Here is a 25,331-nt window from a genome sequence, read left to right as displayed (position 1 = left end):
AGGAAATAACCACGTGTTTACCAGACTACTACAAGTGGACGCAGTACCTCTTTATCAAGCTCTACGACGCTGGGCTGGCCTATCAGAAGGAGGTAAGTCCAAGTTAGCTGCACTTTAAATAAATTTCCTCCTTCCACTTAGAACACACCATTGTTAAACAAGAAACAAAGACGCCCTATTTGCCCAGGAGCCTTGAAAATGAACATGACCTCAAGTTCATGGCCTGGGTCGCAGTAGATCCAGAAAGTAACGACGCCCGGCTTAGGTTGCTGCCTCCAGGACAGGGCTTGGTTCTTTCGCGCTTGAATTCCCAGCACGTAACAGTGCCTGGTGCCTGGGCTGAGATCGGGGAGGCGGGGGGAGCAGAAGAGGAGTGCAGGCTTCCCAGACCCTAGCTCAGACCCCTCCCAACTGTGCGCTGGGTCAGTCACCTCCAGGAGTGTGGCTCTCCTGCTCAGTGGGTGGTGACATCGTTGCAGGGTCTTGGAGGACAGAGATGCTATTTGAAGAACAACCATCACAGTGCCTACCGAGTGGTCTCCGAAGAAGGGGAGGAGCGTGTCACGGTGGGAGCTCAGTAACAGTGGATGCTCCTGAGATGCTGGGGAGGAGGGAGAGCGTCAAGCGTGGCCTGGAACTTTGCTGTCCAGTACTGTAGCCACCAGTGGCATGTGGGGTTGATATTTAAGTTTAAAGTAATTGAGGTTAATTAACATTAAGATTGAGGTCCACATTCACGTGCCAGTAGCGAAGATTGGACATCACGGATCTAGAACATTTTCCATCATCACAGAACATTCTGTTAGACAACGTGGGTCTAGGAAATTCAGAAGTAACAAGTGGAAGTGGCATAAATCCTTTGGCCAGAGGGATTTAAGGACACAGAGTCACATTTACTGTTCTGTGGGTCACTTCACACTGCTTGGTCTTGCAATGAATAATACCTACAGAATCACTATGTGTTAGGTTTGAAAAGCTTTAGAATCAATCTAGTGATGGATGCAGAAGGCTCAACTTGAATTTCGGAATAAAACAAAGATGTCTTGAACCTTAACAACATAAAAATAATGTAGCAACAAAAACCAGGAGGTGAACTTGGGGAAGAAAAATAGAAGCAAGTGTGAGAGCATCCCTTCATCTTTCTCAGCAAGGAGTCAGAGATGAAAAGTTAGAGGTTTACATCTATGTGTTTTTTTTTTAAGTTAGAAAGGTAGCTATTAAAGCTAACAAAAATAGGGCGAACTAGAAGAGGGGTCGAGGGTGGGAGGAAGGCTGTATGGCCGACCATGCTGAGTGTCCACCATGCATGGCCCAGGGTCCCCAGCGCTGTCTAAAGACAATGTCCAAGACGGAAGCATACTTTTATTATTTAAAGTTACAGTGTAAATACCAGAAGACTGAATGAACAGAACCTGTTAAAAGTGGAAGGGTGATTTAATAACCACTTCACATAATTGTGAATATTCTTCTTTGATACTATAGCAAAAGTCAACAAGTGGTTGTTTCTTAAACGTTAGCTGCAGTGTTGAATCTGAAACATCGGTGACCTTTTTGTACTCTGTTAAATTGAAATGGATTGGACTGGTCTGTCTTGCACTTTGCATGGATTTTTCACCTCTGCATAATTTTGTAACATCATACATTAGGCATTTGGAAAATACAGTACAGTGAGTTATGCAGCTCTTCCAAATGTTGACATATTTCATTGTACAATGTCAGCCACAATGAAGCTGTGAGCTCATGATGGGCAGGTACAAGCTTTCCAAGCCCTCTACTTGGGAGAACATGAGTTTACCTCTGTGATTTAAAGAAGGTTATTCTGTGGATGTAGTTAGTAGAGAGACGAATGATGTTGCCGGGTGCTTGGACATTCAGGGGAACTATGGAGAGTTCCTATCTAGGAGTTTGTCTTTGGCCGTCTCCATGACTTTGGTGGCAGCAGCTGGTGGCTGTGCTAATTCAGCCTCCTAAGCTGGGTGTGCAGTGCGGCCTGGTCTCCAGGAAGCGCACGGCCTCTCCCAATTTTCCCCCTGGGGCTGTGGAAGGTGGTAGCAGTAGCCTTGGGACCCACCCCCTTCCCCTGGACTCCGTCCAAATTTGGCCCATTCTGGATGGAATGGGGCAATATTGATTTTGAGAATTACATCCTTTAATAAGATCTATGTGGTGTTCCTTAATTAAGCACCCCTTTGTCAAGAAAAAAGCTAATAGCCTTTGAGAAAATCAATACCCTGAACCACATACTTTACCAGCCTTCTGGAGCCAGAAGCTGCATGTCAGTGTCCTCAGAAAAGGGGTAGCAAAGCGGAGCCTGGGGAGGAAGCAAGGACAGCTATGGGAGGAGCCGGAGGCCTGAGGAGCGATGCCCTGGCCGGGAGACAAAGGCTGATGGAGGGTGATCTGGACAGGACAGGCATCCTATGCAAAGCGAGGCCCAGGGAGGTGAGGGGAGAGAACCCAAGCAAGAGGAAGATGAGATGAGAAAAGGTGAGGGGTGGCACAGGAGGCCGCGGGCAGGGGGCACCGCAGCTGCTGTGTCGCAGAGAAGGGAGCGTATAAGCTCAAAATCAGGATGTCGCCGCCTTGAGGATCCCCAGTGGAGCCCACAGTCGCCAGCATCCCTGAGAGCCTAATGGTGTCATGGAACACATTCCTAAAATGCTTTCTAAAAGCTTCCCATCAACACCCAGACAAAAAAAGGTTATTCCTCGTGTTTAACCCTGGATCAGCTGGGGACATTCTCTTATTTGGAGCCCCTCTTTCTGCAGAGTTACCAGATGACTTGTGTGAGGGAAGCAGTGGGCCAAGTGGGCTGGAGCTCAGTGTTTGCAGGCGTTTCAGCCACTTCCGTATCGACTGAAGGTTGATTTTAAAGTTCAGATCCTGCCAGTGTGGCTAGTGAACGGTAGAGGAGCGTGGAGTTGGCTTCAGCGGGGAATAGGGAACACACATGTCAGCCAGGTGAGGTTGTCCAGAAACTGTATTCTATGTAGCAAGACTGTGCTTGCCTGATAATCAGGGTGTCCATCAAAGTACATGTTCAAAACGTGGACATCGGGGATGTTGTAAAGAGCCCTGGCTCCGAGGGAGGCCGTGTGCTAGAGACCGTTAGTGAGAGAGGAGACCCGGGAAAGGGCGTTGGGAGCAGCTCCAGGGCGTGGAGAGGCTGCACGTGCAGCGCCCAGATGCCAGGGTCTTGCCTTGCGGCCACCCCTGGGGTAACACTCTCCCCCCGCTCCCCCTGCCCCCACCGCGGGAAGGCTGAGCCTGGACCCGGCATCTCTGTGGTTGAGGCGGATCAGATTGTGGGAAGAAACAAGAGTGGGTTCTCACAGTTGACGCATCTTTGATCTGAAATGCTATTTCCTTTGGTGTTTTTCCTCTTCCCCCAAGACTTTCTCTGGGGAAAAATTGCTTTTGTGTTTTGCTTTTATTTGTCTCTCATCCGACACCAGGGTTTTGTTATAACTTGTAAGCCTCTTAGGAACACACCTTCCTCCTTGCATTTTGTAACCTAGAGCGGGCGAGATGCCGGGGCCGTGTGGGAACTGTTGATAAGAAAATAGAGTCCTGTTTGTTTCTGCGATCGGCAGTATTGAGTGTTTGCTTCTTCCTGATCCTCTGAGATTGGTGGGGGGCGGGAGGCACAGATGGAAGCATATAGGGCTTTTTATCTCCGTTTTATATTTTATACAGTTTTAGTTCTGTGTGGGTTTTTGGGGAGGGCGTGGGGCGGGCTCCCATTTGAAAGAACTTTCCACAATACTAAACAACACTTGGTTCTTTCTTTTTACCTTATTATTTATTCATTCATTCATTCATTTATTCATTCATTTATTTATTTACTTATCTATTTCTATCCTTGCCCGAGGATATTTTTCCGTTGATTTTTAGGGAGATTGGAAGAGAGAGGGACAGAGAAAGAAACATCGATGTGAGAGAAACACATTGATTGGTTGCTTCCTGCAGAAGTCTCTACCAGAGCCTGGGCTGGGGAGGAGCCTGCAACCGAGGTACGTGCCCTTGACCAGAATCGAACATGGTACCCTTTGGTCTGCAGGCCGGCGCTCTACTCACTGAGCCAAACTGGCTAGGGCTACCTTATTTATTTTATTTTATTTGAAAATATATTTTTATTGATTTCAGAGATGAAGGGAAAGGGGGAGAGATAGGAACATCAATGATGAGAGAGAATCATTGATTGGCTGCCTCCTGCATGCCCCCTACTGGGGATCGAGCCCACAACCCCAGCATGTGCCCTTGACTGGAATGGAACCTGGGACCCTTCAGTTTGCTCTATCCACTGAGCCAACCAGCTAGGGCTGGTTATTTTAAATGGTATCCCTCCCAACACTTAATATAGGCAATAATAACAGATAAGTAAATCACTCTTGGTTTATCAGCCTAGAGTTTTCATCTCTAAGGTTAATATTTTATCTCTGTGTACTCAAGGCGTGGGGGGCCCTGGAATGAGAGGAGTCACTCACTGCATGGCTTTACCACTGACTGCAGGCTTCACAGGCTTACGTGTTTTGGTGGCCATGCTGCCTTCCAGTTGTAAAATCACTACCAACAGATGGGTTAGCCTATCCTCCACCCTCCTTTTTATGTAGATTTTACATATGTCTCTGGATCAGTCAGGGTCCAGCAGGAAGTAGAGGGTGCGGCCGAAAGGATCATGTTATAAAGGGACTGTTTCAGTAGGGTTAATGGGCGACCTCAGGGAGCAGGCACTGGAACTAGGAAGACAGTAACTGTGACAGAGGGCAGGGGCTGTGCCTTCGGTGTTCCAGCCACAGCCCGGCTGGAAGGAGGCCAGGGCGCCTCTCATTGGCTGAACCCAGCCAGAGGACAAGCCAGGGTGCAGAAGAGGGAAAGAGGATTTGGAGGGGCAAATAGACAATATTCGGCACAATCTCTTATTAGAATTGCTTATTAAAATTAAAAATAACAATGAGGACCTGACTGGTGTGCTCAGTGGTTGAGCATCCACCCATGAACCAGGAGGTCATAATTCGATTCCAGGTCAAGGCACATGCCTGGGTTGCAGGCTCCATCCCCAGTAGGGGGAGTGCAGGAGGCAGCCGATCAATGATTCTCTCTCATCATTGATGTTTCTATGTCTCTCTCCCTCTCCCTTCTTCTCTCTGAAAATCAATAAAAACATATTTAAAATAACAGTGCTTATCAAGCCAGGATATTTTAGTGCCCAAACTCTGTACTCATTGACTTCTTTGCACTAAGTTGTACCTAAATGTAGTAAAGAGATGACGTCAATGGCAGAGGTATTTATTTTACATGAAGATAGATGTGAATTAGAGCTATGGAGGGAAACTTCACAGTGGTTGAGATTACAGGGTCTCTCAGCCACATAAAAATATTCAGAAAGATCTCAAAAGATTGCTACCTTCTGGGGACAGATGTTGATTGCGAGAAGACACAACAGAATTTTGGGGGGTATTGGGAATGCTCTATATCTTGATATGGGTGGTGGTAAGATTTATTCGCACTACTCTACATATGTGATACAGTCATTTAAATGGAATAAAGTGACTGTTTTTGTAGGATTTAGGGAAGCCCTACTGTTACTAGCACCAGAGATAAAATTCTTAAAAAATTGCAGATAATTTTTACAGTTCCCATAGTCTGAGTTCTGATCCTGTCTCTCTCACTTCCTGGGTGACTTTTGACAGGTTATTTGACCTCTGTGCCTTAGTATTCTTCTTTGCAATGTAGGGATAACACTATTCATGCCTTAAAAGGTTGTCGTGAGGATGCGGAAAGCCAGCATTAGGAAGGCACTTAGCCAGCGTCTAGCACACGGTGGTCACTCGGTAATGGTTAGCTATTTATATTAAAGTTAATATACTCGTTTACCCTAAAATAACTGATTTCTGCTAGGCTCTAGGTACCATTGTTACTTCTTTTTTTTTTTTTTTAATATATTTCTTTATTGGTTTCAGAGAGGAAGGGAGAAGGAGAGAGAGATAGAAACATCAATGATGAGAGAGAATCATTGATTGGCTGCCTCCTGCACACCCCCACTGGGGATTGAGCCCGCAACCCAGGCATGTGCCCTTGGCCGGAATCGAACCTGGGACCCTTCAGTCCGCAGGCCGACGCTCTATCCACTGAGCCAAGCCGGCTAGGGCCATTGTTACTTCTTTTTCTCTGTTTACTCAAACTTCAAGTCCTGCCAGTTCATCCTTTCATGCAAGAAGATACCAAGCCTGAGCTAGACACGTGCTTACAGCTTCCGTCCGAAGCGTATTCTAATGAGAGGGAGGCACAGAGGCCGTTCCCTGCGCTTCTTACAGCTCGCTGGTGGTTTCCTGGCCGCACGGTACTCCGAGGGGATGCAGACTCCTCGAGTCCCCCAGCAGAGGCGCTGCGTTTGCAGATTCCTCACCTGGGAGGAGCCTCGAGGGGTCCTTCAGTGTCCTCACCATTTTGTTTCATGGTTGGTACAGGCCTTGGTTAACTGGGACCCCGTGGACCAAACAGTGCTGGCCAACGAGCAGGTGGATGAGCAGGGCTGTTCGTGGCGCTCCGGAGCGAAGGTGGAGCAGAAGTACCTCAGGCAGTGGTTCCTCAAGACAACTGCTTATGCAAAGGTGAGTGTGGGCCCGCAGGCTCCCCACTAATGCAGGCTCCCCACTAACGTGTGCACGTTGGCAGGCAGCACCAACGACCAACGCCGTATGCATAGATGACCCCCAGCTCTCTCACGCAAAAGACGTTCCTTCCCCGCCCCCCCCCCCCCCCCCGTTTTCCCCTCGGTTAAAAGATGTTTCTTAAATGAGGCTATTTTTCCATTATAATCTATTCAGAACACAACTGAGAGTAGCGCATGGATTTGGAAACGTACTCACTGGAACTGGTTAGCACAGTGCTATTGAGAGACCGGAGGAGAAGCACCGGCTGAGGACCTTGCTCTCTGTAACTTCCCGGCAGTGGGAGCCCCTCTCTGCTGACAGGCAGCCCCAGACGCGTCCGCGGCTCTGTAGCAGGCGTTGTGGAAAAGCCACCTAATTAGCTCTTCTGTTTTGACCTCTGCCTCAAGTTGGAAATGTAATAACCTAACTGAGGGGCATTATTCTTTAAACTGTCAGCTGTGAATTGTCAGCTGTTCATCAGAAACGCTAGTTACCATGGTGACTTGCTGGGTTCTTGCTGAACTCCTGTGCACATTTATTGAAAAAGCTGTCTTTGGAGGTCAGCTCTTGGTCTGCCCTGAAAATCAGAAGAAGTGGGAGTGGTGGGAGTGGGCAGAAATCTATGTTCACTGCTGGCTCTTGGCTGAGGGCTGCACGGAGCAAGGCTCCATAAGGCCCAATGGAAATGATGGCTGTGGGACCGAGAGAGAGCCAAGCTACCAGGGTTGCACGGTGCTCAGAGACCTTGGAGTTAGGGCACAGACGAACGTCTGCATTTGACACCCCCACAAAGCCATATATTAGACATACAGGTAACACTCTAGGAATGAGGACAAAATTAAAATAGACTCATCTTAGCAAAAAAAAAATTAAGCCTGACAGGTTCACAAGGAACTTTTAGAACAAAATTCAACACCTTTAAAGGGAGACCACATAATCTAGACTCCCTGCAAGGTTGGTTTCACCTGTGATGTTCAACATGTAATGGAAAATATCCAGCTTTGTAGAGAATCAGGGAATGTGACCCATAGTCAAGAAAGTTGAAAAAGGCCCAGAAATAAAAATTTTAAAAAGGAAATAGTTCCTGAGATGACCCAGAAGTTGGAATTAGGAAATGAAGTCAGAGGCATCTGTTATATAACTGATCTGGAACTTAAAGGAATAGATGGTCATAATGAGTGAACAATGGGGAATCTCACAAGAGAAATGGAAACTATTCAAAACAAACGAACACTGGCAGTCTAGAACAGAAAAGTACGATATCCGAAATGGGAAATTTCCCTGTTTAGGACGCAGGCAGGCGAGCAAGGGTTGAGTGGGCCATAAAGCTGGAGGGGAGCCTCCCAACTAAGGAACAACCCTGTGTGGTGACCCTAAAGCAGAAATCTACGTGACAGTTTGAGGAACTGAAGGAATGTGAGGGAAGGGAATGTCGGAGAGCCGGGAGAGGCAGGGCTGGCGAAGCTGGGGCAGTGGTGAGGGGCCCATCAGGCAGGGCCTTTACGTCTTCAGGAATTTGCACTTTATCATGGGGGCCCTGGGAAACTCTCAAAGGATTCTGAGGAAGGGAATGGCATGGTCCGATACGTGCTTTTATTTTTATTGATTTCAGAGAGGAAAGGAGAGGAAGAGAGAGATAGAAACATCAATGATGAGAGAGAATCGATTGGCTGCCTCCTGCACGCTCCCTACTAGGGATCAAGCCCGCAACCCAGGCACGTGCCCTTGACCAGAATGGAACCCGGGACCCTGCAGTCCACAGGCCGACGCTCTATCCGCTGAGCCAAACGGGCTGGGCCAGATGTGTGCGTTTATAAACTCGCGTGGGAGGGGTGGGTGACTGACTGCTGCTTTATCTGGAACGCAGGAGCTTCTGTGGCATCCCCAGCAAGAGCCCACTGTGTGCTTTCAGCCCCAGCTTAGCTGCGTCCCGTGGCTGCCCCAACGTTGAGGGGCCGAGGAAAGCAGGCTCAGCTTTCAGCCTCTGCAGTCACGGGGCTGGGGGAGGGGGTGGGGAATGGGGCTGGGTGGCCAGGAGCTGTGTCCCTCCGTTATCTTTAGGGCTTTGTATCTGCACCTGATTTGGCAGCTCTGCGGGCTCCGTGTGCAGCTGGTGGTCTGCTCGGGAACATGGCTGTGGCGCAGCCTTTCATTCACTTAACTTCCAGATTATAAAGACGGTGCCTGATGTGAAAATTACAGGGAGCCCTGGAACAGAAAAATCGCCTCATTAAGGCTGTTCTGTGATGTATTTGATTTTCTCCCCTCACCCCCCACCCGGCGTTTGCTAGGCTTGTCTGCTTTGTGAGACATGAAAAGTGCTTTCAGCCGCACGCTCTGTGGAAGGAGACCTGTGGTGGGAGCAGTGAGGAACAGCTGAGACGTGTGGGAGGAACCTGTGGGCCGCGCTGGAGGGGAGGGGCAGGGAGCCTCACATACAGAAAGTAAAAGGCTCCGAGTGTGGTGGAGCCAACGCCCGGTTCCCGACAGCAGGTGACACCCGGAAGCGACCTTGGCTTCCCATTTGAGCTTTTCTAATAGATCCGTGGGTTTGATTCCTGCGGCTGCCTCCTGTGGCCCCCAGAGGCTGTTTCCTCGCAGGGCCCGGCTCGCGGGCACTATTCCTGGGCTCCTCCTGGTGTTACGATGGACAGAACCACACCCCAATGGTGCTCAGTCCAGCCCACGTTGGTGGTTATAGTTTCCAAGTTTTCAGGAACTCCCTGGCGACTGCGGGGACATGAGCAGGTCCATACCTTTCACTCCTCCCTGCTTGCCCCGATCCGGTCGGTGCTCAGGCCTTTACCTCACCATCTTATTTAACCCTGACATCAGTCCTTTGAGGGTGGTCCTCCTGTTAGTCCCATTTTACTGATGAGGAAACTGAGGCTCACACTGCTAATACGTAACAGCACTGGGATTCCAGTCCGAGTGCCTGAGCTCTTAACGGGCAGTCTGTACCGCGTCTCAGGTCATCTGAATTCACCCATTCTTTCCCCAGATGTTACTGAGTGCCTGGCCAGACCCCGGGCGAGGTGCTCAGAATACAGAAGAGCACAGCGAGGTCCCTGCTCTCATGGAGCTTGGAGGCTAACGTGGGAGACAGTGGCGGACGGGAGCAGCCACAGCCCAGGGGGATCACGCCACCTGCAGGACAGTGCTCGGGAGGCCAGGAGGAGCCCGGGTCTGCCCAGGGGCTGGGAAGGCATCATGGAGGAGGTGAGGAGGCAGGGAGTGCAGGATGTCTGCAAGGGAGCGCTCTGTTCCCTTCCAGACGTGCAGGAAACTCACGCCTCACCGTATTTCTAAGGACAGTTCTGTTGGCCAGAAGCAGAGGGGCAGCCATGAGCCCTTATGAAGTCAGGGGGACGGGAGGTACTAGCCCCCCTTCCCTCCCCCCCATGTGTCTCTTGATTTCACCTGTGACCTTGCCGGTGAAGTAGAGGTGCCTTTGGAAGAATGCACCGGTCCTGTTTGGGCCTGCAAAGAGGGAAGGTAGGGGCTGGAGAGATGGGGAGGCAGGGGAAGTGGGGTGCGAGGCAAGAGCTTGTGGGGAGGCAGAGGAGGAGGATGGAGCAGGAGGAGCAATGGGGCAGGTATGTCTCCAGCCCGCACCCCTGGGGCCTGAGAGTCCCTGACACTTTGGAGCCTTTGGGCAGCCTGGTTCCAGTCCTGAGCCCGGAGTGGCTCGTGAAAGCATCTGGCTTTCTCTGGGAAATTGGGCCTGTTTCCTGGCTGTCTCAGACCCGCCCTCAGCCCCGGAACAGAGGCTGGCTCACAGGTACTGCTAGGAAAGGCCTCCGGTAACAGCAACCCTCACCTGCCCCACCCAGAAAGCGTAGCAGATGGACTGGTCAGTGAGGTTGGCGACTTGGCCCCACCCTGCCTCCTGCCTCCAGGAGAGCTGTGGTCCCTGCCTGGGTCTTCCCATGTGTGCGAACAAGGGCGATATTGGCTGAGGGTGCAAGTTTCTGAGAACCAAGAGGAGCAAGTGAGAAAGGTTTAAGGAGCCGTCAGCTCCTCTGCAGGGTGTTGGGATAAAGGCCGCGAGGACTCGGGCGGAGCCAGATTTCATGTGGCCATGCTCGGCTTCCCTCTTACCAGCCCCGGGGCCTTAAAGCGATTACTGCCTTCATCTCCACCACGTCCCTCTGTGGTCATTCTGGGCTGGGGGTGGCCTCATGCCCCCCCTTGTAACTCCCGAGTGGCGGGGAGCCCCAGCCACTCAGCTCTGGCCCCGGCTGGCACGTTCAGCCCCGAGTGAGCGTCCTGCCGGAATCACTGTCTCTTCTAGAAACAGCAGAGGCTTCTGTCCTGGGATCGGTTCACGCTCCCTGTCGCACGGAGCGAGGGAGCTGTTCGTCTGCTCCTTCTGTGTGATACCTTCTCTCCTCTGTAACCTGCCACTCCCGGATCTTCCCTCTCCTAAGCCTGAGGGTGAACGCAGCTCACCTTCCATCCTGTCCTGTCCTCTCAGCCCTCCTGTGGGGGAGAGGGACGCATGGGCACAGGGGGAGCCATCCCCACCCACCCCTCAAGTCCTGGGGGTGAGAGTGGGCAGGAGTGGGAGGGGGGCCAAGACTCAAGGAAAGTAGGTGCTTGAGGCTGACGGTTCCCAGCACGTCCCAGGCGAGCAGGGGGCTGCCTAGAGCGGGTCAGGCATGTGTCCCCACCCAGCCCCAGCCAGCAGGAAGCAGCTGGGAGCGCCTGCCTGGAAAAGTCACCAGAGTTGGTGCAGGGCTGGGCCTGGCTCTGGGATTAGAAACCTCTGGGGTTTCTAGATGATACAGACGATTAGGTTTCTTCTCCCTAAACACAGCGCCTTCTGCCCACCTCCGAACGTCCACACCGCTGCCCAGTCACAGCCGCGTGGTCTCGATCGGGGCAGCGCTGTGAGCGTGGACTCCAGGGGCAGGGAACTTATTTGCCCCTTGTTGGGGGAAGTGGGGCCGCTGGGTGTGCCGGGGAGAGCTGGCGAGTGTCCCCAATGAGCCTCGTTAGCTCAGGAAGACCTTTGGATTTTAAAGCTAGAGGACACTTGAGGGAGCACTGAGCAGGTTCCCCTACCTTTAGCTCAGAGTCCCCCAAGCTTTTGAATCCCTGTCCTGATCTGAGAAACAAATGGCAGGAAAAAAACCCTCATGCCTTTACTGCTGCTCAGAGTTACAACATCAATCCGATGTCTGAAACCAAATTAAAATAGAGGGATAAGGTGTTGCTTTATTTCAAGCAGCGCACATCCTGTCCTCCTCCTGCCGCCTAGGGCGCTGATTGCCAGCGGAGGTGTCAGCAAAATGACTGAGCCAGCCCATCCCTCATTGTATAACTGAGTCACCCCGAGCCCAGGAAAGCCAGGCCCGACCGGAGTCCCCTCGGTCCCAGACCTGCGTTCTTCCACCTGCTCCTGAGCACTGGTTCCCAAGCAACCAAGCGAGACCCTCGTGCAGAAGGCAGACCGTCTGTGTGTGTTGCAGGAAGGCAGGGCCTTAGCAAGTCAGGAAATGTGATAGGTACGGGAGCGGGCACAGAAGGCCGGTAATGGCAAGCGCGGTTTTCTAGTTTGTTCCTGATGGAATTGGCCTGCTGGCCTCTCGGAGCGGGAGCTGGGTCATGTTCTGCATCATTATTCTCCGCCCCAACGCCCTGTCCTTATCCTGGGGCCTTCAGGGAGCAGGAGACTGAGCCCGTGGGTGCCGCTGCTGTTAAGGAAACAGTCACAACAGATACACATGGCTCCATATTACATTGTTTTGTTTTCAAAATAAGTCTGCTCTTCTAGAAAGGGACCGTGTCCCACAGCACCTTCCCATGTCTCTGTGGTTTGCTGACTATTCCAGGTGGTCAGCTCTAGTGTCAGCTTTGCTCAAAATAGAGACTTGATCATTTCCAGGACTGTGATAAGTTACAAACCTTAGTAAAATGCAGGCTGTCGTTAAAAAGAATATACTAAGAGCATGGACTTACCTGTGTAAGAACGTGCACACAGGCACACACACTCCTACTGTATTTGTTCAGTTCTAACACCATTGGTTTTAGATGTTATGCTCCACGGAGAAAGAAAAATGCTGTCAATCAAAGACACCATTGACTGCAAGACACGGCCCCGTTTCAGAGCTTGTGGGGAAACGTGCATCTTAGCGTCAGTGGAAGACGGGAGCAAGTAGGATGGGAGGTACAGAATAAAATATTAATGGTGGTCACCCTGGCTGCTTCAGTCGACGTGTGTAATTGGTATTTTTCTTCATCCTTTCTGTCTTTTCCACAATTTCCATGATGACTTGTCATTTTGAGACCCACAGAACCAAGCAGCCTAACAGCTGGGTTGCGATGGCCTTGATTTACACGTCTTCAGACCCGAGAGTCTGGGAAAGGACGGTCTAATGTTCTGGAAGCTGTACATTTGTAGGCAAGCTTCCAAGCTGAAGGCAATTGAGCAGCTTGTCCCCTGGGCTGGCTGTCTCCACTTTATTCTTTCCCGGAACAGAGCTGCCCTTTCAGGCCACGGTGGGGTGCAGGCACAGCCTCTCTCTGTCCTGGGTGCCATGGGCAGTGAGATGAGGTGGTGGCCTCAGGGAATCGGAAGCTGGCTCATCAGACAGGTGGCTCTGTCGTTGGGAGGGCTTGGCCTCCGTCATCGGCGTCGTTAGGAGGGTGGTGGTGACATTTCAGAACCTCCAGCACTGTCTCCTGGAAGTCAGTGGCCTTAGAACAGTCCTGCCGCTGACAAGGCGGTGGGAAGGGGTGGGAAAGGCTGGTAAGTGTGGCCATCGTGAATGCATGGCGAGGTGGGTACGAAGAGGTTAGCCTCGCTGGCTTCCAGGGTTCCTTCTGCACATGCTCTCCCACAGAGCACGCACGCGGGCCACCCCGACGGCCCCACCCAGAAGGCCCGTCTGTCCTCCCAGCCACTGGGAAGCTACACGGTAGCACTTTCACGTGGCTCTGAGATGCGCGCTTGCTGTCCGTGTGGGCTGGTGGGCGCCTCTTGTCCTTTGCCCCTGCCACCCCTCGAGCCTGCGCCTGTGGCCCAGGCACACCTCATTAGCAGGATTCCTCACTTACACGTGGTTGCCGCCCTTCTGGGTTAGTAGCTCCTCACTGGGACTGGCACTCTTGGAGAGCCAACTGGGTGGGGGTGGGGGTGGGCTGGAGGGGGTCGATGGGGGAAAATGGGGGGACATATGTAATACTTTCAACAATAAAGATTCTTAAAAAAAAGAGCGAACTGTATTTGTAAATAAATCTTTTGCACTGAGAGTCACAACAAATGGATTTCGCTAGACATACATAAAACATTTCAGAAGAGAAGTTAGCACAGGGCTGTCAGAGGGAGGTAAACATCCCGCCAGATGAGATTTTTAATGGATAAATCTTTGTGCCTAACTTCCTGCAGGGGAATGAGGCTAGGATGAGAGAAGATTTATTCCTCTAGCATATTCTAAAGAGGATATTCTAGATTGTTAAACATCTTACTGCTTTCGGAATTGATTTTCCTTTATTAGAACTCAAATATACACTGTGCTTTTAGAGTGAATGCACTGAAATGATTTTTTAAAGAAGAATAAAGAAACCTTGGCAACAAGAAAAAGTTTTAGAAAAAACATACAGATTGTAATACAAAATTAATTGCTAATCAAACCACACTGATTCAGAAGGAGGCTAAGTGTTAAGCTTTTAAAAAGTACCCGCTTTAATTACGTCTCCCCATTTCATCTTGTCTCTTTCATGCTGTCTCAAATCTATGCCCAGCTCTCCAGGTCCTGGCTTTGCAGCCTCTCCCCCTCCCGTGGGAGCTAATAAATCTAAGCTAATGGTTTTAAAAGGTTTGGATTTCTCATTTTGCTTGCATTTGTTCATCCAAGGTCTCCTGAAATGTATCTTGTTTTAAAAACCACTTCTAGAATCCTCACTTGTGGTCCCGTTGCACGTGGTGGTTAATGCATTAGCGCACACACGGTCTTCCCTAGGGAAGTAAGGACTTATTTCTGGCCTTATTTCAGTGTCTTTGAAGAAAGAGTCTGGCCCTAGCTGGTTTGGCTCACTGGATAGAGCGCTGGCCTGGGGACTGAAGGGTCCCAGGTTCGATTCCGGTCAAGGGCATGTACCTTGGTTGCAGGCACATCCCCAGTAGGGGGTGTGCAAGAGGCCGCTGATTGATGTTTCTCTCTCATTGATGTTTCTAACTCTCTATCCCTCTCCCTTCCTCTCTGTAAAAAATCAATAAAATATATTTAATAATAAAAAAAAAAGGGTCTGATTGGCCAGGTTCTATCTAATCCTCTTTTTATCCTCAGCTTTTCACTTTAACCTTCCTCCTTCTTCTTCCTGATTAGATTTTGTGTACGAAAGCCTCTTTTGATTAGATGCGGGCTTCAGCCTGTCTCCTTCTACTTCCTGTTCTTAAACATGGGCTCATAAGTCAGCCTCGTTAATAGGCAGTTCAGTTCAACTCCTTACAGCATCCTCATCCACATGGTACGTACAGGGCCGCAGGGGCCGTGTTTGCAGACCCATCGCAGCTAAGTGATTGTGAGGCCTTTTTGTAAGCCATGGGATTTCTCTAAATGCTCAACAATAACCACAACAATGTGGCTTCAGGTGAGCAGTAAATGCAGGAATTATTTGTAAAACACGGAACGAGAAGCCCACTTATATAATTAATTTCTAGGTTTTACATGTGGAAGATGTTATCTTTTGTTTAATTTACCTAAAGAGACCAGGAAACTGAGCACAGAGTATCTGATCTGAAGACTTAGATCACTCATGATATTAGGCTGCCATTGACTTGGTTGAGTGAGCCCTTTTTCATCTGTTAAATGAGGGAGCTACATAAACGAATGGCTTCCAGGTTGTGCCCAAGCTCTGGCAGTTGATGGAGGGGGCTCGGAGAGAGCACAGGCCATCTCCCAGCATAGCTCAGCTTTCGGCTCTCACATGCTGGGTTCCCTCCATGTTACCTGAAAAGGCATTTACTCTATAGCCCTTTAAAAAAGAGTCTCAAAACCTGCTCTCTCCCAAGGTGTTTGGATTCTGTGAACCAGTAAGATTTCCATAATTCCAGGTTGGCCAGGGTGGGGGAGGGAGTCGCTGCCAAGTGTTTGCCAAATGTAAGGGCATGAAAGGAGCTGAATCCCGTGTACTACCACTGTAATTGCAACACCAAAAGAGGGAGGCAGGCTGTCATCTCAACGAAAACTTAAATCAGACAAACAAATAAAATCAGGTCTTTAGACCAAACAACTGTAGGGCTGTGAATACTCACCACCCTCTTGTTCTGGTGGAGCAGGGCCAGCCCCGGGATGAGGGAGAGGCTGCTCAGAGCAGGTGTTCATCAAAAACCAGCCCTGAATAATGCTCATTTCTCAGTGGGGACTAAAAAGGGCTTGCTGGGTTATTCTCAAGATGTTGATTTCATTTCGTTTCTTTTTAAATTGCTTTCATTTTTAAAAAAATTTCATAAATTTGGTAAGGCATTAAGCAGGAGGGTTTTTCTCTCTCCCATAATTAGCATATCAAAATATTCCCATTTTATTCTAGTTCAATCTTTTGTCCTCTCTGAGATCTGAATATTTTAAGCAAAGCACCTCCATAAGAAGTCTCCCAGCCTAGACAATGCAACCTAGAGGAAAACTCTCCCAGAGGGCTTATCAGCAAGGCTCAGCAATGCAGGAGACAGAGAGGCGTCAGGGGCTGTTACAGGTTTTATTTTTATTTTATTTTATTATTTAAGGTATTACAAATAGTAGTACATATGTCTCCTTCCCGCCCCCCCCCCCATTGACCTCCCCTTGGCCTCCCCTACCCACCCCCCACCCCCCATCCCCCACCCTGCACTCTCCCTCTCCCCTCCAGTGTCTTGTGTCTGTTGGTTGTGCTTATATGCATACATACAAGTCCTTCAGTTGATCTCTTATTCCCCCCAACCCTCCCCTACCTTCCCGCTGTAGTTTGACAGTCTGTTCGATGTTTCTTTGCCTCAATCTATTTTTGTTCAACAGTTTATAATGTTCTTTATATTCCACAAATGAGTGAGATCATGTGGTATTTATCTTTCACTGACTGGCTTATTTCACTTAGCATAACTGAGCAAGATTTCCTCGTGCTACTCAGGACAACGAGCAATTAAAAACCTGTGACAGCAAATGGTAAGCTGTCATAGGTTTTAAATTGTTCGTTGTCCTGAGTAGCACGAGGAAATCTTGCTCAGTCACTCCCCATCCCGCCCAGGATGTGAATCATCCCTTTTGTCCAACGCTGTATACGCTACCTGCCCGCTAGTCACTTAGCCGACTCAGTTACCAGAGAGGCCCACATTCATACAACTTTTATTGTTAAAATTGTTCTATTTTAATATTAGTTATTGTTGTTAGTCTCTTACTATGCTGATTTATTAACTAAACTTTATCATAGGAATGTACACATAGGAAAAACCATAGTATATATTGGGTTCTGCACCATCTGCGGTTTCAGGCATCTACTGGGGTCTTGGATCGCATCCCCCAGGGATAAGGAGGAGTCACTATATTTAACCTTCATGTCAGGGGCTCTGGCACATCCTGCTTTGCATGTGCCCAGGCCCCCAATGAATAGAGGCATTGGCCAGACCCATCACATGAAACTGAGTCCTGATGAGCAAGCGCCTCTGCTTCTCACCTCTGTTGGGCCCCTCTGATTGGCAGACGAACAAGAAGAGGCCTAATTCCTGAGCCTCCCCCCATGTCCTCCACTTTCCCCCAGTCCTTCCTCAGCAAGCCCCGAATCATTCACTTTCCCGAACCTGTGCATCTCGCTCTCCGTTCTCTCTCATCCCTACAGGCCATGCGGGACGCGTTGGCAGACCTCCCGGAGTGGTATGGAATCAAAGGCATGCAGGCCCACTGGATCGGGGACTGTGTGGGCTGCCACCTGGACTTCACCTTAAAGGTGAGCGGCGGAGCCTTCCCAGCAGTCAGTGCTGGCCAGGCCCTCTGCTCTGTTGCAACCCCTTGACCAGCCCAGCACCTGGGGCTCCACGGCAGCGTGTCCAGCGGAAAGAGTGCGAGTCCCACACATAATTTCAAATTTCCCTGTAGCCACAACCTTCACAGTGCAAAGAAACAGGTGAAATTAATTTCAATAGCATGTTCTATTCAACCCATTCTATTCAGAATGTTACTGTTTCAAGATGTGAGCAATTTTTAAAAAGTATGAAGTGTTTAACTATTGTTAACACTCCCGTTTCAGTACAAAGTCTTCGAATCCTGCTGTTGTCCTGTAAGCACCTACATTTCAAGTGCTCGCGGCTGCACGTAGCTCTGGCTACCACGTTGGACAGCACAGATCTAGAGGGTGTTCTGTTGGGTCCATGAACTCCCTGAAATTAAGTGCAGAATGTGTGTGTGGGCACTTCCTAAGCAGCCGGTCCACAGCTCTCACTGTATCCTCGAGGGGGTTCATGTCCCAAAACAGGGAGCCGCGGCTAACGAACGCATGTACCACACAGACGTGAAGCTGTTCGGGTCTGGGCTTCCGCAGGGTCCACAAGAGGGGACCTGCTGAAGGTCACTGCCGAAGGCCACCTGCCCTGGAAGGTCCCCTCGAACTGTCCTCTGTGTCTCTGCTGGCTGGAAAGTTGTTCTGTTGCCATTTCCTGGCTGAGTGTTCTTTTTTATCCTTCTGATGTCGCCTCCTCCATCAAGACCTGTGTGCCCACTTCATTTAGCTCCAAACCCTTCCCTCACCTCAGTCCCAATCAAAACCTTAGAGGGGGCAGCAGCCGGGAGACAGAGTTGACCCACCTTTGCAGGCTCCTTCCTCCTGACAGCCCTGGCTGGTGTCCACTGAGCACCTGCTGCCTGTCACTGAGCTCACCATTCCCGTGCCATGTCCTCACCCACGTGACCAGCTTACTCGGGCCTCAGACCTGGGAGCCCCCATCAGACAGAGGGTGTGTGCTTTAAAAACTTTGAAAATCACACCCTGACATGGGCGTTTCCTTCCACTGCTTTTCCAAGCAAGTGGTGAAATTTCCAGCTGTGACGGCATCTCTCTGAGCATGCTCTGATCACCTTCAATCCGGGCCCAAGTGGGCCTGCTGGTGGGCACCAGGCAGGGCTTCTGAAGGAGGAGCTGTGATCCTCCTCTTCCGCCCTCCTCTGCCCCTGCCGGGTCTATCTCTGACCCCCCGTCCCTGGGGCTGTGGCCAGAAGCTGGCCCCACTATTTGCGGTTGAAGGGGTGGGGAGAAGGGGATGAGGTTGGGGAGCACAGTAGTCCAGAGGGAGGATTAAGAAGGGAATGACTACTCTGCTCTCCCCCTGGCAGGTGGACGGGCAAGTCACAGGAGAGAAGCTGACCGCCTACACGGCCACCCCCGAGGCCATTTATGGCACGTCCCACGTTGCTGTCACTCCCGGCCACAGGCTCTTACACGGGCACAGCCCTCTAAAGGAAGCCTTGCGGAAGGCACTGGTCCCTGGCAGAGGTGAGTTGACAAGTTGAGGCTAAGACGGAGGAGGATCATGTCTTATATCATGCCTCACGGCGTTTCAAAGTTCACTGTCTTTCACATGTCATCGTGTGGGATTTGTCTTCACCTCGGCCTGACTTCTTAGTTTTTTATTTTAAGGCATGGGGATTACAGAAGCATTTTGAACATGTGACGTTGCCCCCCTGGCCTCACTTTGAGTTGCTAGATTGTGTGCTTCTTGAGTTTCTGTCGGGAAGCTCAACGCATTCCCTTTAAATAGAACCTGGATCTACAGCTCTTTTCTGATAGGAATAGAATCTTCTGCTTCGTTAATAATTCCGTCATCAAATAAAACCGTACGCACAGGGACAGGAAGGAAGCCACAGAACTGGAGGCAACATTTTCAACAACTTAATTTTATTACTTTAACAGATTCACATAGTCATCTGAGCAGATGAGCAGCGTCCTGCTCAGCAGAGCTCTTGAGTGACGGGACCGAGTGGATCTGGAGTTGGCATAGTGAATATGCTTGGTCAGTGAGGATTTGGGGAGTGCCACTGCGTTGGGGCCCGTGGCTGCCGCCAGCAGCCGCCTCTGGCTAACACAGAGGGAGAGGGGAGCCTCCTGGAGGCTGTGGGGAGCTTGCTGGCCGGAGGAACCCCTGGAGAACCAGTCTGGAAGAGGACTTGGACCGGCAGCCCTGGGAGCTTGTGCAGCAGGAATTAGTTCTGTCTCTTGAACTGCGGGAATCTTCTGGCCCTCACCCTCGCCCTCAGGGCTTGAGGCACGTAGTTCAGGACTCCTTCTGCAGGGAAAGATGTCTGGTCAGTATCACTGGGGTCCCTGGCCTTTTTCGTGGCCAAGGGAAGGCCAGGGACCTTCCCTGATAAACCACCAAGACCACGCAGTGAGGAAGGCGGGGGCTGCAAAACAAACTCAGGGGCTCTTCCCAGAGGAAGGGGAGATGGATCCTGGCCGGCGGAGGGATGGATCCGAAGGAGGTCTCTGGAGAAATGTAAATATTTCTGTAAAAATATTTCTAGAGTAGCAACTGCAACACACAGTCAATCACTGGGATCTATTTGACTTATTTAACTAAAATGTTTTGGACGGTGATACAAAGCTTTTATATTTTAATTGCTCTTCTTTAGGTAACCAGAATGAAAGACTTCCTGACATCAGGTTGGAAGGACAGACAGTGTCATCCCAGCTCAGATTTCCTGATCGTTTACGTACAGCCTTAGAGCCAGGGTGCAAGGCAGGGACCACTGACCGAGAGCCCGCCACACGCCAGGCACTCGGGGACACAGAGATGACCATTCACAGGGGTCACAGTGGAGGCGGCCAGATGCGTGTGTAGTCCACGCTGGCGCAAGACACAGATAACTCGATCTCATCTCTTTTGCTGTTTTATATTGAAATTGAGAAATGACTCTCTTGAGTTGAAATTTCAATGTGTGCTCATAAAGTCCAATGTCCCTATCTCTCTTTTATTTTTCTATTCAAAAAAATTGGGACCCTTTCAACTGTTCACTTTCAAAAGAAAACTCATAATTTTACTTCTAGAGCATTTGGAGGTTCCTCGGGGCCATGGTGGTTGAATAATACCTAATATTGAAAAACTGAACAGTGTAAACATCTAGCCCTTAGATTTGTTTTCTTCTGGTTTATTTGGGGACACAGATTTAAAGGAGGTGATATTAATAGGGGATCCGTGAGCTGGCAAGTTACCAGAGAAGGAATCCCGGCGTGAAGAGCGCTACATACATTGAAAACATTTTCATGTGGAAGAAGTTATAGTAGCAAATGCAGAGAGCAGCGTATTTGTGATCATTTGGGAATCAGAGCGTCCGATTGTTTCATTTTGGCACCGGATGACTCGTTAGCTTCGTTCCCCCCTCTTTCTAATAATCCCTGAAATAATTCCAACTGGAACATTGCACTTGGCTCTGAATTTTCCAATTCTCATTTTCAGAGTGGAATTATTCTTTATGCAGATATCAGTTTATTCAAAGTCCCTAGGTTAATTTGCATCTGCTGTGGCGTTCGTCACTTAAGGCCAAATTGCTTGGAGAAGGATGCAATTTTCCCAAAAGGTGAATTCAAATGACCGTGTGAATATGGCTCTAGGCCTCCCTTGGCCTTTGAGGCTACACCTTAAACCTGAACATTGCCATTTGCCATCACCAACTGGCTCCGGTTGCCAGGCGGCTCGGTTTTTCCTTGGATGTCAGGTTTTGCGGGTTCTGAGTGCTAGCAAGGCGACCACTGAAAGTCATGGCAGCTCACGGTTGTGACTGGCTCTGAGGAAGGGGGTGACACACCTGGACAGGGTGGCGCTGGGCTGGCAGAGTGGAGGCAGCAGTACCAGCTTCCCCATCCGCTAAGAGCAGGTGAAGACCCAGTAACAGTGGTCATCAGCATGGGGGCGGGGGGCAGAACAGCTCTGGGAACTCCTGGAAGGTGGCAAAGTCAGACACAGCTTTCTGATTTCTGAATTGGGTTGCTGATGTTATTGATTATTGACTAACTGGGCTGTTTGGCACAGATTCCTTTAAGAAGGCAAAAAAGTGAGGTCCCTCCCTGTAGAGTCCTTGCAGTCGAGTTTGCTGACCACCTCTGACTGAGTCATGTTACATGAGCCCTGACTTAATGGGAACTAGGAACCATGAAAAGCATCATACCTCAGACGGACATATTTCGGGGGTGTGTGTGGATAGAGATGAACCAGAGAACTTGTATGCAGATATGCATAACCCATGGACAGACAATAGTACAGTGAAGGGGGGGGGCGGGAGTAGGGTCAGAGGGGGTCAGTGGGGAAAAAGGGACATCTGTAATACTTTCAACAATAAAGATAAGTTTTTTTAAAAAGCATCAAGAGGGAACTACGGGCAGCGTTCTAGAAGCTGTCCTGGCTTCTGGGCGCTTTCCCCACATTCCTAATATTAAATTATTCAGACCCCGGGGCTTCGGAATCACACATTCCAGCTCTGAGTCACCAGCGGCCTGCACAACGCATGCTTTTGCCAAGAGGGTAAATGAGGTCTCCCTCAAGGGTTGTTATTGACGCAGAGCCCCAGAACATTGAATAATTAATTGCTCACTATTGTCTAACTCCTCCCTCCACAGTGGCAGCATGAGGTTGGTTTGTTCTTTAACCAAACTGTCTCTGCTAGCTTCCGGGAGGTGGCAGGGAGGGGAGAGCTGCTGTGCCCACACACCCTGCAATAAACGAAGTCACCAGGCTCCTTTGCCCTGGACCTCTCGGAAGCTTTGCTGTGCTGATGTGCACGGCCAGGGCCTCGGAGAGGAAGCCCTGGTCACACTAGTGGCCACAGACCCCGCCTCCACAGACTGCCCCTGGGGATCCCTGCACGGGCACCCCCTGCTCTGCTGGACACTGGAAGCATGAGGGAGTGAAGGACCTGCCCTAAGCAGAGGGCGCCCTTTTGCCCGGAATGTTCCCCCTGTAATCACTAGTGTCAGCGTCACCTACCTGCCTATCTGCCGTGGGCCGCACCTCAGTTGCTTTGGGTCTCTCCATGATTTCCTTGCCTTCCTGCTTCACGCCACTGGCACAGGATTGAGGAGAAAATATGGGAAAACTAGACCTGATCAAGAACTTCAGACTTGAGTTTTGTTCTTTTGAAGAAACAGATTTTGACCAGGAGTGGCACGCATGCAGGTTACTGCTGTGTGATCCTTGCATATCTGCTGACATTTAAGTTTAAAGACCAGTTGTTTTTGTCATTGAAAAACTGTCGTAACAGAATTTTTATGTAGAAGATGAAAAAAAATCCAACCATTTAATAAAGAAGCTCAAGTGAACTCACTACTTGAGTTCCTCCTCTCGCCCCTTCTTCCTTTGGGTCTTTATTCGTGTTTCCAGTCCCATGTGTATGCAGTGAAGGTCGGTGTGTGTGTGGCTTGTCGCCCTGCTGCAGCCGTTGTAACCAGCTTCCATTAAGACAGATAGTTTCAAATGAAGGGCTTGATAACGACCACATGAATATCTTCGCAGCTGAGCCAAGGATACTATGATTACATTTTCCTTTTTATATAACTTTCTGTTTTTCCTGAAGTTCACTATGTTCTCATTTTATTCATTTGCTTTGTGTTCTTTGAATTTCTAAGGCTTCCCACACCCTCCCAGAAGCTCTTTAAAACTCCTCTCGGTACAGTTTTCTGCATGTTCCAATCTGTATTGGTTCCCCCTCTACCCTGAAGAGGCTGACTGGTCGCCCTCCAGGCCTCTGCTGCACCCTGTCCTCTAGGACCTCCCTCTGCCTTTGTTCTGCAAATAACCTACCTCTTACCTTCTTGGGATCCGCTGTTTCCTGGATCCCAGGTCTGTCCTTTTCGTGACTGACCCCTTCATGTTGCTGGAACACGTCCTCCTGCATCTCCTAACGAGGGGAATGTAGGAAGAAACGTCTGTCTTTGTGCGTCTGGAACTCTCTCTACTCAGTCATTCTCTGCTCTCTGGCCCACTCCGTCTTCACACGCGATGGTTTGGAATTCCAGACGCCTCCTAGCTTTACCACAGGTAGATTTCTGTGTTGCTCACTCAGCAGTATACTGAGGTGTTTTTCAAAAGGAAAAGGGGGGTGATGGGAGCATCTTTTCTCCTCCATGTGGAAAGTAAAAATGCCATTTTCACTTCTTTGGTTATGAGCATGGATGAACATTTTCATGTATTTGTTTAGTCTTTTGATTCCCGCTGGTGTGAATTATCCATTAAAGCCTTCAAAGAAGAAATTCTTGGACAATTAGCACAAAACAGGGATGTTTTTCTCGCCTATCTCCCCTGAGCTGCAGGCCGCCCTCTGACTGTACCCACAGTTCTCCACCCTCATTTTCAGATTGCCTCACGCCTGTGACCGCTGTGAACATGCTCACCCAGCAGGAGGTCCCTGTCGTCATCGTGGCCGACGCTGAATTTGAGGGCTCTCTGGATTCAAAAATAGGTAAGTAACTATTAAAATGTAGTTGGGGTCATGTATTATCAGGCTTAAAGTAAAAATATTGAGACTGTCAAATCCCAGAGGGAAGATGGGAGAGGATGGGTGGGTGGGAAGTGATTAACCGGAGAACTTGTATGCATATATGCATAACCCATGGACACAGACAATAGTGTGGTGAAGGCCTGGTGGGGTGGGGGCAAGGGCAGGCTAGAAGGGGTCCATGGAAGCGGGGGAGGGGGGGGGGGCGGGGGGAGGGGACATATGTAATACTTTCAACGATAAAGATTTAAAATTCTAACCTGTTGCCGTCAAATGGAAGAGCTGACTGTTGGTGCCATAATCCGTTTTGCCTCTTTGTAGAAGTGAATGCCCCCCCCTTCATTTAATCACCCTTATTTAAGAACTACATTTTGAAAACATCAGGTATATCGCACCTTGCTAGTTGCTATTGAGAAAAATCAAAGATGTCTGGCCCGAGGATCTTGCCAGCAGAGCTAGTTGGTGAGACATGTACCTACAATGTAGGGAACAGAACAGCTCAGGCGAAAATCCCATCTCAGGTCTCAGAACCCATGGCAGCTTCCGAGATGGGGTTCCACACACAAACCATCCACGCGGGCTGGGGTTTTGGTGAGGGCTTTGAGGAGAGGGGAGCTTGAGCCATTCAAGAAAAGGATCATGAAACAGCAGCACAATGGAAGGCATATTTAGAATGGTAAGTTGGGTATCCTTGGCAGCCTTACTCATCGCAAGCATTCTATTTTTTTTATTATGTTTTGATTGGTTATTTAAAAAGAAAAGAAGGGAGAGGGAGGGATAGAAACATCGATGAGAGAGAAACAGGGATCAATCGGCTGCCTCCTACATGCCCCCTGCGGGATCGAGCCTGCAACCCGGGCATGTGCCCTGACTAGGAATCAAACCAGTGACTTTTTGGTTCAGGGGTTGACACCCAACCACTGAGCCACAGTGGCCGAGCCATGAGCGTTCTAAACGATCGCATCCAACAGGAAGTCTTGGAAGGAACCAAGGACACGGCCTCAGACAGTCCACCCGAGGTCTGCCCTCACGCCTCTTTCCACGTCCCTATTGTAGTTCGGCTGGTCTCCGGAGTGCCAGACCCTGCAGAGAAAGCTATTTCACACTGTTTCCTGGCACACAGAGAAAATAGCATTTCTTATCAAATCATGTTTTTCCGCACAGTTCTCAGATTCCTTTCTGACAAAGTGACTTGAAGAAACACCCACACAGAACACAGCTA

General features: G+C 49.8%; 1 protein-coding gene across 3 annotated transcripts in view; it reads left to right on the top strand.

Annotated features, from left to right (window-relative positions):
- The window catches only part of LARS2 (leucyl-tRNA synthetase 2, mitochondrial), a 101,436-nt gene that overhangs the window by 39,190 nt on the left and 36,915 nt on the right, over window positions 1–25,331 (top strand). For all 3 annotated transcript variants that reach the window (XM_036333090.1, XM_036333087.1, XM_036333088.1), the window contains 5 exons: window positions 3–92; window positions 6,471–6,614; window positions 17,472–17,579; window positions 18,959–19,118; window positions 23,969–24,073. In XM_036333090.1, the coding sequence (XP_036188983.1) occupies window positions 3–92; window positions 6,471–6,614; window positions 17,472–17,579; window positions 18,959–19,118; window positions 23,969–24,073 (607 nt within the window). The remainder of the gene's footprint in view (window positions 1–2; window positions 93–6,470; window positions 6,615–17,471; window positions 17,580–18,958; window positions 19,119–23,968; window positions 24,074–25,331) is intronic.

The sequence above is a fragment of the Myotis myotis genome, unplaced genomic scaffold (genome assembly GCF_014108235.1).
Source record: "Myotis myotis isolate mMyoMyo1 unplaced genomic scaffold, mMyoMyo1.p scaffold_m19_p_13, whole genome shotgun sequence".
NCBI classification, from domain to species: domain Eukaryota; kingdom Metazoa; phylum Chordata; class Mammalia; order Chiroptera; family Vespertilionidae; genus Myotis; species Myotis myotis.
This window is presented reverse-complemented; position numbering and strand designations above follow the sequence as displayed.